The sequence below is a fragment of the Emys orbicularis genome, chromosome 1, assembly GCF_028017835.1.
Source record: "Emys orbicularis isolate rEmyOrb1 chromosome 1, rEmyOrb1.hap1, whole genome shotgun sequence".
Lineage (NCBI taxonomy): Eukaryota > Metazoa > Chordata > Testudines > Emydidae > Emys > Emys orbicularis.
Window position 1 is genome coordinate 362,913,759 of NC_088683.1, and position 19,099 is coordinate 362,932,857.

The 19,099-nt window shown below is 57.1% G+C and overlaps 1 protein-coding gene across 1 annotated transcript; it reads right to left on the reverse strand.

Annotated features, from left to right (window-relative positions):
- Positions 1-10,762: 10,762 nt before the first annotated feature.
- Positions 10,763-17,289, reverse strand: LOC135889771 (folate receptor alpha-like). Its single transcript, XM_065417468.1, has 4 exons — positions 17,152-17,289; positions 16,273-16,461; positions 14,295-14,430; positions 10,763-11,037 (listed from the first exon to the last, which is right to left on the reverse strand). The coding sequence occupies exons 1-4, from the start codon at positions 17,287-17,289 to the stop codon at positions 10,763-10,765; spliced, it is 738 nt and encodes a 245-aa protein (XP_065273540.1).
- Between the last annotated feature and the right edge of the window lie 1,810 nt (positions 17,290-19,099).

Genomic DNA, 19,099 nt, shown 5'->3' on the forward strand with positions numbered 1-19,099 from the left:
CTGCCCTTTAAGGGTGAGCCAATTGTGCAGCCACACACCCCCTTATGCTCCTAGCTGCAGGGTTCTGCTGTCTGGAGCAGATGCACGGGAGGGAGACTCCCCTGCTGTCAGAGCCCCCCACCCCCTCTGGCCTGCCTGGCTCTGGGCAGGGTCTGGTTTCCCAGCTTGGCTCTCAGCCCAGGGTGAATGGGAAGCGCTGCCTGGCTTGGCAGGATGCTCCCAGCTCTAGCTCTTGTCTGGCTCCAGACTCCTGCTCTGCCCGGTGGTGACTGCCTGGCCTCTAACCCGCTCCAGGACTAGCTGTGGCTACACGCCCTGCTCCCAGCGCTGGCTGCCGACCGAGTGACCAGGGCCAGCCCCTAGCACCAGAGCAATGCCTGGGCTCACTGTCCTGCCCTCCCTACCCTTGTAACCCTGAGCTGCAGGTGGGAACTGTCTGGAGCTGAGACCTCCCAGTGGGTGTGGGAATCTGGCAAAATAAACTGTCCCAGCCCTGCTCTGTGCCAGTCTCCTCCTTGGTAGAAACGTCCTTCGGCTCGCTCCCCAGGGCTGCCAAGCTAGAAGTGGGCCCAGCCAGAGGCTCCTCAGGGCTCTCGGGTTGCCTGGCAGGTGGGTACCTTTGTCCAGTGGCTGTGGGATAGAGCATGATCACTGCATGTGGGCCTGGCTCCAGCCTCTGCTCACCCCCCACATGGGGCTCTGAATGCTTCACCTACAGAGCAGGGTCGGGGCGATGCAGACAGCTGCAGCATCCTCTCCTGCCTGGTGCTGGGAACTCGCTCCCCTCGCTCGCATCCCCACCCACCGCTCTCCTGCCACAGCAGCCAGGTACAATGCTACACCCATCAACTGGGCACTGGGGAGGGACAGGTCTGGTCACTGAACACCAGCTGAGCTGTGTTCAGAGTCGCATGCAGTGACTAAGGCTGTGCAATAGACCAGCTCAGCCCTTGTCTAGTGGGGGCACAGCTTGTTCTGTTGTTCTTTGAACGGAAAGGTCAGAAGGGCGGGTTCTTTCCCAAGAAGCTGTGGCAGGAGGGGGGCAGCAGGGTGGCTTTCATCAGAGACTGTCACACCAACCCTTTCTAACAGAAGCTGTGTCCAGGCAGATCTTGACAAATCTTCATGTTGGCAGATGTTCTGCCCTACCCTGCACCCGGGCTGTGTAGCCCGCATGGGGACCCTCTGTGGGAAGAGGCAGGGCCCAGTCCCATGTTAGCCACACAACTGGTATGAACTACTGACCTCCAGCTTTCCCTGGTCCTGAAGGATGCTCTCAGGGCTTGTCTTCACCTGCAGCAGCACAGCGCTCCTCTCCCCCCCCCCCCCCCCCCGGTACAGCTGTGGGGCTTTAGGGACGCTGCTACCCCACAGCTGGGAGAGCTGCTCCCCTTGGCTTCACTCATCCCCCTCCCCCAGGGGCAGTGGCTATGTTGACCTTGCGCTGTCTATGCCGGGGGCTATGGTTGGCCTGACTCCAGCGCTAAGGGGGGGGGCGGGAGCGGTGTAGTTACTGCTATGGGGCAGTAGACAGGACCTGGCAGCAGTAAGCCGTGGTCTCAACTGAACTAGCAATGATGACCAGGGGCTGGCTACCAGGAACCTGGTTTCCCGCGGCTGGAATGAGTGATGCTGGGTTAGCGTTGGCTGAGGGCACTGGCGAGGGAAGGGACATAACCGAGACTGGGGGGAGATGGGGAGCTGCTGGCAGGAAGGAGCACAAAGCCCTGGGGAGACTCCTGGGAGCTGGTGTGTGGCAGGGCGCACGGGTGCCAGGCCCAGCAATGCTACTGGCTGCAGCTGTCCAAGCGCTGGGTGGGTCCCCTGTGGCCAGTCCCAAGGGTCTGATACTGGACACAACCCTGCAGGCCCCGGTGCTTCCAAGCCCCCTGGCTCCCGGTGTTGCTCTGGGTTCTGGTGGCTCAGGCATGGGCTCGGGCTGCAGGCTCCCTGTCTAATGCCCCTTTGTGGGCAGCTGGCCTATGGGGTCCCATTCCCTAGGCCCTGCTCTGTCCTTAGTGCCCCTTCTTCCAGCTCTGCCCCTGTGCCAGTTACAACAAGCAGCCTGTGGGCTCTGCACAGGGCCTTTGCTCTCAGGCCTTGTCCCCACAGCTGTCCAGGAGCAGCCCTGCCCACTAGCTCCCGGCGTAGACAAGGCCTGAGAAAGCACAAGAGAGTTACAGATCTCTGAGAAAACAGACACTGGAATGCAAGTGTGTAGCGCTGGCATCCTCTCCTGCCCCCACTGATCTCCCCCTGCCAGTTTGGGTCTCAGCTCTGTCTGTAGTCAGGCTCAAAGGAGACTCCTGGGTGTTCCTGCTGCTGGACAAAATTGGACTGGAATTAAGATGTCGGTGTTTAGCGGTGAGAATAATTAACCAGTGGAATCACTTTCCATGGAGCATGGTGAATTCCCCATCCCTGGTGCTGTTTTAAATCCCGAGGGGCGGGTTTCCTACAAGCTCGGCTGTTGCTCAGACAGGAATTACTCCAGGACATGCTCTGGCCGGCATTAGGCAGGGGGTGAGACGAGCTGGTCACAGTGGGCCTCTATCGATCCACTAGCGAGGCTGAGGTTGGCTCCTGCCCACTGACCCCTCTGCTCAGCACAAGTCACATGCCAGGCTCTCCCTGTACGTTGCACTGCCCCCACCCCTCTGGGCCTGGCATCCTGCCCCCTGCCTGCCCTCACTCACCCCAAGGGCCTTGGCATATTGTTCAAATCAACCTCCCCTCTCCCTGCCCCGTGCAACTTTCATGGGGACTCGGCTCCAGCTACCAGAGCTGACTGGTTTCCCCAGCGAGCGGGGCCAGGTGGGGATGGGCAGGTGATGGGTGTCCCTGGATCCGGCTCTGGCTCGCTTCGTTCTGAGGCTACCACAGCTTTGCTCGCTCAGCTAATTCTCCAGCCAGCTGCGGGAGAGTGAGCGGATGCCCGGGCACCAGGAGGAGGGTATGGGTCAGGGGTGCCCTGTGCAGCGGGGAGCAAAGATCTGTCCACTTTGTGGAGCTGGCTGCATCAGTGAGCCTCCGCTGCTAACCTGGGTCATGCCGCCCCATCAGCACAGAACGACGTCTGCAGTGAGCAGCAGTGGGTGTCACTAGCTACACCCCATGCAGACAGCCAAGGTCCCTGTTGTAACTAGCCAGGGCTGTCACCAGTCTGTGGCCCAAGCAATGGGGCCTCCGCCCCTCCCTGGAGAGACCATTCCACAGCTGCACCCAGCTGTCTGTCAGGAAGGTTCCCCAGCTAGTCCAAGCCCCTGTTCCACGTCTTCACTCCATCCTCATCACCCCCCTGCTGTGCCTCCCTAACTAATTCCTCCTCTTCCTGGGTATGTCCCACGGGCTGGGTTCTCCTGTCCCTTTGCCCAGCCGTTATTAACCTTTTTTCATTGTGGACCCCTGCAACATTTCATATAGGGGTGTGGATCCCTTTGAAAATCTTAGCCATAGTCTGCAGGCCCCAGGGGTCCCCTGCGGGCCACCGATTGAAACCACTGCCTTTGCCGCGTCACAGCCAAGCAAGGCATCTGTGGCTCGTTTCACCATCATCGTGGCAAACCCCGAAGGTGCGGGGGCTCCTTGCAGAGCGATCCTGGATCAATCTCTGGCTGGGTCCGAAAGCTGATCGGGCTGGCTGGGCAGTTTATGTCCATCACTGGCAATCTGGTCGTTCCACCAAAGCATTTGGTGAGCGCATGCTCGCCAGCCAACTAGTGGCCTTGGCAAACACGCCTCAGGATCTGCTGGTCTTCCAGCCTGACGGTGTCCATCTCACGAGAGCTGTCAAAACCCCTCCAGCGCCGATTCGTTTGCTTCGAATCGCCTCATTTCTGATCTTGTCCTGTGACCTGACGTGGGGCAGCTGACGAAGACGGCGAGATCCAGAATGTCAGGCCAGGGCTCTTCAGCCTTCCTCGGTGCACCGCGGGTCACTGGTTAGCGCTTCTGAGCTCCCCTCAATCACGCTCCCCAGCCCCCCGTTTCCATGTGTTGCTCCTCTCTGAGCTGACGGTGCTTCTCCAGGCTGCCCCAGGACCGTCACTAACGCCAGGACACGAGCTTTTATGGCAAGCTGTCTTCGTCGAACAGCCCAACGTTGTTGTTTGACGAGATCACAAATCGGGGTGAGGAAGAGAACTGTGGTCATGTGACAGACGTAGGGCATGTCTGCAGTACGGGGCGTAGCGAGATCGCCGTATCTGTGCCGGGAGAACCCCGTACCAGAACCGCAGCCCACCTCCACGGACAGGTTTTCCCAGCACTGTAGGAACACTCCCGCCCTCGACGGAGCGTTCCTCCGTTCCCCCAGCTGTGCCTAGCCCGGGAGTGAGGTCAGCAGAGCTCCATCGGCCAGGGGGGTGGTTTTTTCACACCGCCAACCAACCTACCGCTGTCGCCTAACTGCAGAGTGGAGACCACACGCTCTCGAGCGTGTTCCTCAAGTCATGGCTCACGCCCACCAGGCCCCTACCCCGCTTGGCCCTAGGGAGGCTGTGACGGTGCTGTCCCTGGGAGCCAGCTGAGGTCACTCAATCAGGGTGAACTGCAAACAAAACAGGGCAGACAAACCCCAGAAGCTCGTGGTTATTCCAATGCTTAGATTTACCACACCAGCACAAAACAACTTCTATGTTACCTCACTGGTTACTCAGAAGTCCAAACAACGCAGTTCCCTTAAAGTGCCCAGCCTCAGGCCTCCGTCCAGATACACCTGTCAGATATGATGATGATTACTGAGAATCTTATCTCATCATATAAACGAAAAGGTTCTTCCAACCCCAAAGGATCAGCCACACACCCAGGTCCAATTATAACTTAGATCTTACCCAAAATACACACTTATAGCCAATTCTTATTAACTAAGTTAAAGTTTATTAAAAAAAGAAAAGAGAGCGAGTGTTGGTTAAAAGATCAATATACAGACAGACTTGAATTCAATTCTTGAGGTTCAGATACATAGCAGAAGTGAGCTTGTAGTTGCCAAAAGTCCTTTTAGAAATAGTCCATGGGTTATAGTCCAATGTCCATATTCAGGGTGACTCCAGTCAGTGACTGGGGATCTCAATCCTTATGGCTTAAAGGTTTCCCCCTCTTGAAACCCAAAGCTGATCTGAGATGAAGCAGGATCGTGTCGCAGGGTTTTTATACATTTCCAGCAGCCTTTCGGCCTGAGAAAACAATAGGCTTAACTCTCCTTCTCCCAAACATTCTTGCAATTAGCACAGGATAATTTATCCATTAAACAGTTCAGATACAGGTTACCACAACCTTCAAAGAGACATAGAGACAATAATACTATTTCCCTCAAGTGTCTTCCTAAATGTTAACATTCCTTTTTTGATCTTTGAATCAAAGCTATAGCAATAGACAAGACTTGTTTGCTGACATCACAAGCCCTGAGCAAACATCTCCCCTTCTACCTCTAACAATGCAGACTTGTATTTCAAAGCTCTATTCATTTACATACCTTCCTAACCAGTCTTTAAAGTTCAGCCATGGGTCAGGTCAGCTGGTGAGTTAATTAACTCTTTCTGGCCTTGTCACCTTCCAATGAACTATTATATCACACTCATAACGTCACAGAGGCGGAAAGCCCGGAGGAAGTCGCAGTGACCCCACTTCCTTTTCCCGCGAGGAGATCGGCAGTGCTGCAGCTGCCTAGCTCGGCCTTAGGCTGGAGTTGGCGTCTAAAATCCTCTGTGCAGCTCCCCCAGCCGAGCGGGGGTTCGCTCGAGTGCTCCCTGCAGCTGCGGCTTGTGAAATTCTGCCTTCCTCTTTCTCCCAGGCCTTCATTTACATGCTGCAAGGCTGTGCGCAGGCTGCTGTCCCCGGGGACGTGGCTAGAGGACATGAAGAGATACAAGTCAGGGCCCTTAAGCGGCCTCACATCCCTTCGCCACCCAGCTCCCCTCGGACACTGTCTCCAGTAGGCCAGGGTGGTGCCCTGCACGGCCGGGCAGGAGACCTGCACTCAGCCCTCGGTCAGCGCCCGGCAGAGGCTGGGGCAGCGCATCCTGCGCTTCAAGCCATGCGTGGGCGAGCATTGCTGGTGTGGGCGGGCTGGCCCGCTGCACTGCTAGGGTGGGGCTGTCCGGCACTCAGAGACGTGACTGCAGCACGTGGAGACTCCCCCCAGCCAGCTTTGATCTAGCTAGCTCCCAGCACAGCAGTAACACTGGCAGTGAAGCTGCCGTAGCCTGAGCTAGCCCTGCCCGCCCAGGGCCTGGGTACCTGCTTGAATGGCCTGGGCACACGCTAAGCTAGATCCACGCTAGCTCGGGTATGTGTACACGCAGTCACACTTCCTGACGGCAGCATAGACGTACCCCTAGTGTGGACGCGGCTTATACTGGCAAAGCTGTGCTATTGAGGTCTGCAAGACAGACCGGAGTGCCCAGGGGGACTATCTGTGACTCCATGTGAAGGCTGTTCTCGTACATGAGGATTTCACGCTTGTTGTTTGGTTGGTGAACTCTCTAAGTACAGAACTCACAGCCACTTGGGGGTCTGTGCCCTGGTTTGTCACAATCTGCCCCGAGGTTGGCAGCCACGGTCGTGAGCCTCTCCAGCCTGCCTGACTCCTGTTATATCCTCATTTAAAACCAGGCACTCGCCTTCTCCCATGCGAGTATTGACACTGCTAGCATCTGTATGCCTGCACTTAAAAACCGGTCCCCTTTTAGCTGACTGCCCGTATGGGATGTAACTGACTGGGACTCTGTTTCCTTTGACTGTTTCTCTTCAGTTCCTACCTGTACTTTATCAGCTTCTGTCCTCTCCTCTCTACTAGATAGAGTCCCCTTCAATAGATCCTCCCCGAAGGGACATCTCTGTCCACACCATGTTGTCTTCCATACCTGTTGGCTTTCCCCACTCCTTTCTTTAAAAACTCTACGGCCTTTTTAATTTTTCATGCCAGCAATCTGGTCCCATTTTGGTCTGGGTGGAGCCCATCCTTCCTGTGTAGGCTCCTCCTTTCCCCAAAGGTTCCCCGCTTCCTAACAAACCTAGATCCTTCCTCCCTACGCTATCCTCAGCCACACATTGAGACCCTGCAGCTCTGCCTCGCTGGCCCTGTGCGTGGAACTGGAAGCATTTCAGAGAATGCTCCCATGGAGATCCTGGACTTTCATCTCTGACCTAGTGGCCTAAATTTGCCCTCCAGGACCTCTCTCCTACCTTCCCCCATGTCGTTGGTACCTCTATGTACCACAACCCCCGGCTCCCTGCTGCAATTGTCATGCAGTCCCCAAAGAGTCTGACTGGGTAGAGCTCTGGGGGCACGGGCCCAAGCTATCGGGGAGCTGCAGCATGTCTCTTAGGGCATCGGGATCACGGGGTTTGACATCCCAAGAAGGGGGGACTAGCTAGGGAGTCTGGACCCCAGGAATGTGCCCAAGAGGCCAGAACTAGAGATAGTGTCTGGACACCAGGAGGAGCCCATTGGCTTGGAAGCACATGGGGTCCAATACAGCAGCCTGGAGACCGTACAACCAGGGCTGTACCAGCTGTAGACACTATCCTCGCTGTGCATGCTGCCAGACGGTGGCTGGGAGCTCACACAGACCTTGCCAGCACTTCCCCTTCCCATCACGCTTCAGCTAAGTTCTTTCTCTGCCTTCCCCGGTCCCATCAGCCAGTGCTCAGTGTAGCATCGCTGTAATTCTAGCAGAAGGAACAGCGTTCTTTGTCCCCAGCCATTGGTCATTCCCCGTTCAGCTGCAGCTGGTCTTTCTGAACGTCTCCTTCCAGATTAGCGAAGGCCAGAGAGCAGTAGCTCCTAAAAGCGATGTAGTCCACATCGGACTGGCCTCCACCTCTTTAAACACAGGTAACCCCCACTACGGCTAGACAGCCCCGGATGCAGGGAGAGCTGGTTGGGACCTTTGCCAACGTGGAATGACATCATACTGGGCAGTTCTGTCAAACCCAAGGCAGTTTGCTGGTGGTTCTGTTTTGACAGAGTTTGCACCAGGAAGGATTTTCGGGTTCACATCTGTCCCGAGAGACCCCCTCAACCACTTGATCAGACAAGAGCCATTTGGGTACAACGCCATTTCACCCCGACGGTTCCCGGGTTTTGGTTTCATTGCCAGGCGGTCTCCGTGCAGAAGCTTGGAAGTTGTTGCAAAACTGGATTGTTGTCCTCCAGCCAGCTCGGCACACAGGACTGCGGCCCGGCCCAGCCCAGCCCAAGACTGTTTAGCTCAAGCTCAGAACTGCACGAGGCACAGCTCCTGAGTAAGGGGGGGAAAGCTGACTCACACGGCTATTCCCAAACAACTCCCTTGGTTGGCGCTACACTGACATACAGCGACTTCACTCCAGAATAATGACTCCACTTGGGGAGCGGAGTAGTGATTCTGGAATGGAGTATGCACCCAGGAGCTACTGTGCCACAGCTGTGGGGGGCAGTGCCCGCCCCAGCAGACAAGGCCTGACTGGAGAGAAGTGACACGGTTTTAAATGGGGAGAGGATTTAACCATTGGATTCATTTCCCAAGGGGAGTGGTGGATTCTCCGTCACTGGCAATTTTAAAATCCAGACTGGCTGTTCTAAAATATCTTCTCTGGGGATTACTGGGGGGCAGGTCTCTGGCCTGGGCTGTACAGGAGGTGAGCCTGGATGATCACACGCTACCCTTATGGATTTGAATCTATGACCTACTTTATTCCATTGGATTAGAACAGGGGTCCCCAACGCGGTGCCTGCGGGCGCCGGGATGTCTAAGTACGCCTGCGTACTGGCCGGCGGATGAGCATCCGCCGAAATGCCGCCGAGAAGCAGCGTCATCCAGATGTGTCGCCGCCGAAATGCCGCCGATTTTCGGCGGCGACGCCTCTGGATGACGCTGCTTGTCGGCAGCATTTCGGCGGTGATGCCTGTTGACGTTGCCGCTTGTTGGCGGCATTTCGGCGGATGCTTGTCCGCCGCCACGGTCCTCTGTGGCTCATCGTCTGGCGCCCGCCAGACAAAAAAGATTGGGGACCACTGAATTAGAACGTGTCACCGGAGAAGGCAGGTGCTTCCTTTACCCAGCTCGGTTTGTGTTTACATTGGCTCGGGGGTGGGGGGCGTGTTACTTGCCCTTGGCTTAAAAAAACAAACAAACAAAAACTAGTTTATAGGTTTAGCATTGTGCAGGCATGTTCCAGGACAGTTGTGGGTGCATAGGGGAGCAAGGCCCCTAGGCGGGAGAGAATCCTGCAGAAGTCGGCATTAACCAGACACTCATCTAAAGCCAAAGCACAGAGAGGCTGGTTTCCAGAGGACCCCTGGACTGTTAGTCATGCATGTGGTCCCTGCTAACAGTAGTTATGGGCAGTGTTTGAACCAACTCCACACTGGCCCAGCAGCCCACTCTCGCTCAGTTTAGACAGAGGGGCCTAACTCCAAGCCAGCTGGTACCTCTGGCTGGGCCCAGCTGTGTCTGCATCACTGGGAAGCAAGCAGCAGCAAGTGTCTGTGTATCAAGGAAGAGACGAGCACAGAGAGCAGGGCTGGGAGAGTTTATTTCTCCAGAGTCACAGACACAAGCTAGAGGGGCTCAGATTTCCAGCAACACCCCATGGTGGTCCCCGGGGAGTCTGGCTGGCCCGTGGTGGCCAGCAGGGGGGCAGGACTGCGTTCCCAAGCATTGCTCCGGTTCTACGGGCTGAAGGAACTCTTGATGTCTGCAGCCAGCGCTGCCATAGCAACGCAGCTACCATGCAGTGGCCCAGAGCGGGTCAGAGCCCAATCGGTCACCACGGGACGCAGAGACTCTGACGCTGGCTCTGGCCAGGCACTGCCTGCGGCCACGCTGGGCAGCACGTCCAGTTAGTCTTCTGCCAGAGCAGGGCCGGGAACCGAGCCCCCTCCGGGAGCTAGGCGCAAGATGGGGAAGCTCGGACAGAAGAGGAATTGGAGCAGCGGCACAGGAGGAGGGAGAGAACCAATCACACAGCAGAACCAGCAGCAAGGTAGGCAAGGATAGGGGTGGTGATGCCTCTGTGGTCATATGGGGCCCCTCCCCCAAGACTCAAGTCACCCCCCCCCACCAAAGCCACAGAGAGGATGCTCTCATGGGCTGAAGCGGAGACACCAGGGCAGGCTGCGAGCCAGGGGAGGAGACGCCTGTATTTCCAGGGGGCGCAGGCTGGCAGGGAAGGAGACAGAGCAAGGCTGGATGAGAGGGTCCAAAAGCCTTGTTCTCCTTGCAATTCTCATCCCCCAAGGCGCCCCAATGCCTTTCCCCTGCACCCTCCTCTCCCCCGCCCAGCCCCAAATATTTGCTGTCTTCCCTTTGGGGTTTCTCCCCCTCTGCACATTCAAATGCAAAGACAGTGGCCAATCCTGTCGATGGAGGGCTGAGGGGCACAGGCACCCAGATGACTGCGGGCACCATCGTTAGAGAGGACCTGCCCGGCTCTGGTACCCAACAGAGGAAGTGCACCCAGCCAGTGAGTCACTGCATGTTACAGAGCTCAGATCCCCAGGGACACAGTGCATGGAGGGATCTCCCCCCAGAGCCTGCTGGAAGAGAGGAGCGTGGCAGGAGAACACTGAGACAATAAAACCATGGAGTGAGGGACGTTCAAGGGCAGGAGAGGATGGGGATAATCTGGTTCTATTGAGTCTTGTCCGGGTTAGAAGCAGCCGGATGGATTCCTGAATCATCTGCTGGCCAGAGCCCAAGGCAGGGCTGCAGGGTGAACACACCCCGTGCCTAGAGAAGAAATATTTCCTGTATAAGCCAGTGGAGCTTCCAGATGCTCAGAGCAGGGACAGGAGAGCAGCCGGCAGCAGCAGCAAGACAGCCCACGGCGCAGGAGAGGCATCTCTCCCGTTCTGGGCGTAGTACTTGGCCACGGCCACGTTGGGGTTCCCGTTGGCAGGGTCGAACCACATCTGGATGCAGCGCCCGCCGCCCCGGTGCTCCGTGGTGTATTTGTACGAGTTGGACCAGATCTTCTCGCACAGGTCCGCCGGCCGGGGGAAGACATACTTGAATGGCTGGCATATGGAGCCGCGGGGGCACCGGTTGGTCCCTGGAGAGGGAGAGAGAGGGCGGCAGTGAGCAAGCTGTGGCTGGACTCCATCTAGCCAGCCTTCCCCATCTCTCGCTGCTAGGCATCTGCCAGTCCCAGGCTACTGGCCGAGCTGGCAACAGCCCAGCTGGCTTGTGGGAGAAACAGTCGTTCCCTGTGAGGTGAAGTTCAAGGGCTTGTAGCCACGTCACTCACCTCCTGGATTTATCCTAGAGGGGCTGCCTGGGCTCTCACCCCTCTGGGCTGGAGGGACTTGCTTTTGTCTGAGCAAGAAAGATGGACGGTTTAGTGCTAGTAAGAATGAGACACCTAGAAGTGCTGGGGCTGGCTTCCTCCCAGAGCTGCACCAGTGCACCTTGATCCTTCTCCTAGGGACTTCTGCTAACACAACATTCATTGACTCCAAGACCAGACGCAACCACTGTGATCAATGAGTCTGACCTCCTGCATAGCAAGACAAGCCAGAGACCTGCCCCCAAATAATCCCTAGGGCGGAGCTTTCAGAACAAACAAACAGCCAAGTTTGATTGGAGTTTGGAGACTCCATCATGTCCCTCAGTAAATTGTTCCAGTGGTTAATTACTCTCACCATTAACAATGTCACCTTATTTCCAGCCTGAATGTGTCTAGCTTCAACTTCCAGCCATTGGACTGTGTTAGACCTTTCTCTGCTAGATAGACAAGCCTGTTACTTAGGGTTACCATATTTCAGCAAGCAAAAAAGAGGATGGGAGGAGCCCCGCCCCTGCCCCTTCCACTCCCTCCCACTTCCTGCCCCCCTCAGAACCCCCAACCCTCCCCCCGCTCCTTGTCCCCTGACTGCCCCCTCCTGAGACCCTCTCCCCATCCTAACTGGCCCCCTAGGACCCTACCCCCTACCTGTCCCCTGACTGCCCCAACCCTTATCCACACCCCCACCCCCAGACAGACCCCCGGGACTCCCACGCCCCATCCAACCACTCCCCACCCCCTGACAGCCCCCCCCCCAGAACTCCCGACCCATCTAAACCCCTCTGCTCCATGTCCCCTGACTGCTCTGATCCCTCTCCCCACCCCTGCCCCCTGACAGCCCCCCCCCAGAACTCCCAAACACCCCCCCTGCTCCTCGTCCCCTGACTACACCTCCTGGGACCCCTGCTCCTAACTGCCCCCCAGAACCCCACCCCCTACCTAACCCTCCCTGTTCCTTGTCCCCTAACTGCCCCCTCCTGAGACCCTACCCCCTACCTGTACCCTGACTGCCCAAAACCTTATCCACACACCCCCCAGAAAGCTCCCCGCAGAACTCCCGACCCCCCCCCACTCCCTGTCTCTTGACTGCCCCCTGCAGGACCTCCCTGCCCCTTCTCCGACCCCCTGGCCCCCTTACCTTGCCGCTCAGAACAGCTGGGCAGCAGGGGAGGAGGAGCAGGGGGAGGAGCTCCAGACTGCCAGAGGCCCGATGAGAAGGGCCGGCCCAGGGAGGGAGGGAGTGCTCTCAGCTGCAGGGGAGAGGAGGGGGAAGTGGAGGAGGGGCTCTCTCTGGCTGTCGGAGCCCCATGTAAGTGGCACCATCCGGCCAGCTGCCCTGTCAGCCGCGCGCACTCTGCATGGGGGGGAAGTCCGGACATTTACAAATTCCCCCCGGACGCTATTTTTAACTCAAAAAGCCGGACATGTCCGGGGGAATCCGGACGAACGGTAACCCTACTGTTACTAAATATCTGTTCCCCACGTAGATGCTTCTAGACTGGAATCAAGTTACCCCCTAACCGTCTCTCTGTTGAGCTAAACAGATGGAGCTCCTTGAATCTATCCCTACAAGGCAGGTTTTCTAATCCATTCGTCAATCTCATGGCTCTTCTTGGAACCCTTTTCAATCAACTTCCTCCTGGAATTGTGGACACCAGAGCTGGACCCAGGATTACAGCAGCGTTCACACCAGTGCCAAACACAGAGGTGAAATCACCTCTCCGCTCCTACCCGAGATTCCCCTGTTTAAGCGTCCCAGGATCCCATTAGTCCTTTTGTCCGTCTATCCGCCTCCCCCCTGCGCTGTTCCCAATCTTTTTCCTGGTCACTGCTTCCCAGGATAGAGTCCCCCACTGAGTGAATTCGGCCTCATTCTTTGGGCCTAGGGGTGTACATTTTGCTGTATTAAAACACACATCGATTGCTTGGGCCCAACTTAATCGCTCTGTATCAGGGACGTGTCCTCTTCGGTGTTTACCGCTCCCCCAATTTTTCAGTCATCTGCAAACTTTATCCGGGACGATTTCATATCTTCGGGGCCTTAATAAAAACGTTTAGTAGCGTAGGGCCAAGAACCAGTCCCTGGGAACCCCACTGGGAACACGCCCGCTCAGCGATGATTCCCCATGGACAGTTCCATTGCGAGACCTGCCAGTTAGCCGGCTTTTTATCCACGCAACGGGTGCCGGGTTCCCACCCGCTCCCCTCCACCATCCGAGCCCCACTGGGGCTAGCACAGAGACCCGATGAGACGACAGCCCCCAGTACTGCTCTCCGGATCCCAGCCCTCAGTCTGTAGCCAGTCAGGGGGCTGCTGTCGTCAAGGGAAGGGAGAAATATGAGCCCCTCTTCCACTTAGGGTGTCCAACTTTCTAATCGCACAGCAAGACTGAACACCCCTGCCTTGCCCCCTGCCCCACCCCTTCTCCAAGGCCCCACCCCCTGTTCGCTCCATCCCCCCTCCCTCCGTCGCTCGCCCTCCCCCTCCCTCCCTCCCTTTCACCGGGCTGGGGCAGGGTTTGGGAGGGGGGTGAGGGCTCCGGCTGGGGGTGCAGGCTCTGGGGTGAGGCTGGGGATGAGGCGTGCAGGGGGCGCTCAGGGCTGGGGTAGGTGGTTGGGGCGTGGGAGGGGTACGGGGTCCCGGTGGCACTTACCGCAGCTCCTAGGAAGTGGCCACCAGGTCCCTGCAGCCCCTAGGCTCATGGGCAGCCAGGGAGGCTCCGCGCGCTGCCCTCACGCCTGCAGGTGCCACCCCCACAGCTCCCATTGGTCGCAGTTCCCGGCCAATGGGAGCTGCGGAGCCAGCACTCAGGGTGTGGGCGTGGGCACCTGCCTAGGGGCCACAGGGACCTGGCAGCTGCTTCCTGGAGCCGCCTGGAACAGGGGCAGGTAGTGAGGACTTTTAATGGCCCGGTCGGCGGTGCTGACTGGAGCCGCCAGGGCCCTTTTCAACCGGACGAAAACCGGATGCCTGGCAACCCTAGGTGCGCGGAGTGCGGTGGGTTTTCTCTCAGCGGCTCACTGACCTGAGGTCCAGTTCCAGCCCTTGTGCCAGTTCTCTTTGCAGGTGATGGCGTCCTTGCAGTCCTCCCACCACAGCTCACAGTCCTCCTTGCACAGCGGCACGTTGAGGATCCTCTCTCGGCGCCAGCTGGTATCCGCCTGCCAGGACACGGGGCTGTGAGCATCAGGGGGCAGCTCTGGGCCACAGTCACCCCCAAGCCGCCCCACGGAGCAGGGGTTACCTACATGCTCTTCTCCACCCCGGGATCTAGCTCCAAGGAAGGGCGTTGCACAAGAACGGAGCCGGTGTGAGTCCCAGCAGAACCAGGCCCAGTCCCCAGGGGAAGGGAGAGCCTCACAGTAGCCTCCCCGCACACCTGAGCAGCAGCAACCACAGCCCAACGGGTGTCCCATGCAAACCACCCCAGCTCGGTGTCCAGGAGAGCTCCTCTGCTCCCAGCCAGGGGTTTGGAAGAAGCCAAGTCAATGCAATCTCTAAGACTGCCTCCCCCGTATGCACCCAGTACGAGCCCCGTCACACCGGGACAGAGGCAGCCTGTTAGAGTGCTGGGTCGCAACCGTGCTGGTGGGACTTGAGAGGTACATAAAACACAAGGGAGGTTTTCTTCATTGGAGCCACCTGCCCCCAGGAACCTTTGGAGGAGATTGTCCTACCCACATGCAATGGGCCCCCGCCCCATATGGATACAGGGTCACTAATTGTTGGGGAATTGAACCTGGGACTTTCAGCACTGCAAGTGCACACCTCTGCTCCTTGAGCTGAAGGAGCGGCAACTCTTTGCAGCCAGCTGTTATTCACGGGGGACCTGCTACTAGAGGGAGCCGTGAGCACACGCACCAAGCCAGCCTTCTCTCCCACCCGCAGCGCCCAGTCCGAACGCCCCCTGTGACGTTGTGAGTATAATATAATATCTCAGTGAAAGATGACAGGGCCAGAAAGAGTTACTTAACTCACCGGCTGACCTGACCCATGGGTGAACCTTAAGGACTGGTTAGGAAGATATGTAAATGAATAGAGCTTTGAAATGCAAGTCTGCATTGTTAGAGATAGAAGGGTAGATGTTTGCTCAGGTCTTTGATGTAAGCAAACAAGTCTTGTCTATTGCTATAACTTTAATTCAAAGATCAAAAAAGGAATATTAACATTTATGATGATGCTTGAGTGAAATAGTATTATTGTCTCTATGTCTCTTTGAAGGTTGTGGTAACCTGTATCTGAACTGTTTAATGGATAAATTACCCTGTGCTAATTGCCAGGATGTTTGGAAGAAGGAGAGTTAAGCCTATTGTTTTCTCAGGCCGAAAGGCTGCTGGAAATGTATAAGAACCCTGGGACATGATCCTACTTCATTTCAGATCTGCTTTGGGTTTCAAGAAGGGGAAACCTTAAGCCACAAGGATTGAGATCCCCAGTCATTGACTGGAGCCACCCTGAATATGGACATTGGACTATAACCTATGGACTATTTCTAAAAGGACTTTTGGCAACTACAAGTTCACCTCTGCTATGTATCTGAACCTCAAGAATTGAATTCAAGTCTGTCTGTATATTGATCTTTTAACCAACACTCGCTCTATTTTCTTTTTTAAAAATTTTAGCTTAGTTAATAAGAATTGACTAATAGAGTGTATTTTGGGTAAGATCTGAGTTATAATTGAACCTGGGTATGTGGCTGATCCTTTGGGATTGGAAGAACCTTTTCTTTTATGTGATGAGATAAGATTTTCAGTAATCATCATTATATGTGACAGGTGTGTCTGGATGGAGGCCTGAGGCTGGGTACTTTAAGGGAACTGCGTTATTTGGACTTCTGAGTAACCAGTGAGGTACTATAGAAGCTGTTTTGTGCTGGCTTGATAAATCTAAGTATTGGAATATCCACCAGCTTTTGGGGGTTTTTTGCCCCGTTTTGTTTGCAGTTCACCCTGATTGAGTGACCTCAGCGGGCTCCCACAGGCAGCACCGTCACACCCCCTGACCTGGTCGATCCAGGGCCCCAGGTTGGGCGAGCACTCGTACAGACACGTGTCCTGGATGAAGTGCTGCTTGCACTTCTCTGGCATCACCCCACAGTGGTTCCAGTTGAAGTTGTACAGGTAGGACTGGTCCTGGTGAGCCTCCGTGCTGGTGTTGGCTGTGCAGCAGGCGTTGTCTTTCCACAGGACACACTGCGAACACAGCAAGAGACGGGTACGCAGGGGATTCCGGCAGCTCGCCCTGGGAGGCAGACAGGATGCTGTGGATGCAGCAGCATCACTGGCCTCTAGTGATGCACGGCTGGACTGCTCCTGCCGAGGCCAGGCCCAAGGCCTGGTGGTGGGGATAGCATTTTGCCCTTCTCTTTGAGGCTCTCAAAGCACTTCACAAGACTAGCGAATGGAGGGGCCACGCCTAGGCAACGGGGAGTGAGACGGGTGGATCCGCTCATGCTGCTCACTCTGCAGGATCAGCGGGGGGCGGGCTTTCGTTTCAGAAGGACAAAGTGGCCCTCTCTTGCCTGCTTTGCGGGGGCTGGTTTTGCCGGGTCCAACGCTGCAAGGTTTGGGGGAGCGGGGGGGAGGTACGCCCGATAGGACAGTGTCGGTGAGTGACGGATCCTGCAGCCCATCCAGGAGTCACCTCCCGAGGCTGGCCCTATGCGAAAGGGCCACAGAGCCAGGCCCCATGAAAACAGTCTCGGTGCATCGCAAATACCTTCCCTCTAGCACATTTGGCTCCTCCAGGCGCCCGTCTCTAGTGGAAAGGAACAAGCCTGCACTGGAAGGGACGACAGGCCCAGGTGACTCAGTTATTCGTCACCCAGCGCCCCAAGTGGTGTGGCATCAGCCTCACGTGTCACCAGGCCAGCACTTCCTTACCTGGTCATGCAGCGCCTCCTCTGGGCCTGGCTCGGTTTTGTGGTGCTTGGCGTCCATGCACATGTTCAGCACAGATTGCTTAGCAGCACTGGCCACGCAGGCAGCCAACAGCCCCAGCACGGCCCACCGCGCTGCCATCTCCCTGGGACCAGAGCGAGGGGGGTGGAAGAGAAGACACGTTAGAGCAGATGCCCAGATGTGACTTTGCTCCCCTCATTGAGCGCACGCTATGCCGACAGTTCCCCACGTAAAAGCATCGGTGTTAAGGTGCTGTAGCGGGGTGGGGAAGCTATGGCAACTCTCCACGCCGCGAGTGGCCGACTCGCCCCGCTGCGGGAGGGGAGCTGGGGTTGCCATGCCGTTAAAAGTCCAGTCAGCTCCGCGCAGCTCCCGGAAGCGACCGGCATGTCCCTGCAGCCCCATGGCGCTGGGGCGATCAGGGAATCTCTGCGCGCTGCCCCCACCCGCAGCGCTGGCTCCACAGCTCCCATTGGCTGGGAACCGTGGCCATCGGGAGCTGTGGGGGCGGCGGCATTGTGCAGAGCCCCCTGGCCCCTCTGCCTAGGGGCCAGACATGCCGCCCACTTCTGGGAGCAGCACAGATCCAGGGCAGGCAGGGAGCCTGCCTTAGTCCTGCTGCACCACCGACCAGGAGCCGCCTGAGGTAAGCACCACCCCGGCCGGAACCTGCACCCCGAACTCTCTGCCACAGGTCGGAACCCCCTCCCGCACCCTAACTCCCTCCCAGACCCCACACCCACCACCCCAACCCCCTGCCACAGGTCGGAACCCCTTCCCACACCCTAACTCCCTCCCAAACCCCGCACCACAACCCACACTGCCTTCCCCAGGTCACAACCCACTCCCACATCCTATCTGCCTCCCAGACCCCGCACCCCCACCTGCACCCCAACCCCCTGCCCCAGCCCTGAGCCCACTCCCGCACTCCAAACCCCTTGGCCCCAGCCCTGAGCCCCCTCCTGCACCCCAAACCCCTCATCGCCAGCCCCACCCAGAGCGCAAACCCCCAGTCAGAGCCCTTACCCCCTCCCACACCCCAACCCCCTGCCACAACCTGGAGCCCCCTCCCGCACCCTGAACCCCTCATTTCTGGCCCCACCCCAGAGCCTAGGGGAAGCCCCGAGCCTCCGTGCCCCCTGCGGGGCTGTGTGTGGCCTGTGATTGATTTTTTTCTGTGGGTCAGTGGCCCCTGATAGAAAAAAGGTTCCCCACCCCTGTGCTACAGCCTGGTGCGCTATGAAAACCCAAGAGAGAGTGACCACGAAGCCACCTTCTGGCGGCTTCTATATCCTAGGCATCTCAGTGAGACACAAGTGATGCCCCCACCTTTTTGACTTCTCCTTTGTCTTGAAAGTCTCACTCGATGCTCTGAGCTGAGCGCCCACAGTCTCGCCTCAAGAGTTGCTGGTTTCCACCCTCGCTGTGAGCTCCTCTCCACCCAACACCCACCCGTGGGTGCATCCCTTCCCTTCCCTTCCCTCTGCATTACAGCACCAGGCACTTGCTTCTGGTTGCATAATCCGACCCTTGCCCAGAGATTCATGTGACTGAGCACTACTGGGTTTGAGCCAGTGGATTCCTGGCCAGCTGCTGTTAACCAGTCTCAGATCCAGTCAAATCTCTTTCTGAACATTAACATGGCCAGCTGTACAACCCTCTGTGAGGTAAGGGCGAGGCTCGCCCCACAGCTGTGCAATGGGGAAAAGGTTAAGCATTGACACTGACCATCAGCTCTCCCACAGGCAGGTCTTTCATAGAATATCAGGGTTGGAAGGGACCTCAGGAGGTCATCTAGTCCAACTCCCTGCTGAAAGCAGGACCAATCCCCAGACAGATTTTTGCCCCAGATCCCTAAGTGGCACCCTCAAGGATTAAACTCACAATGCTGGGTTTAGCAGGCCAAGACTCAAACCACTGAGCTATCCCT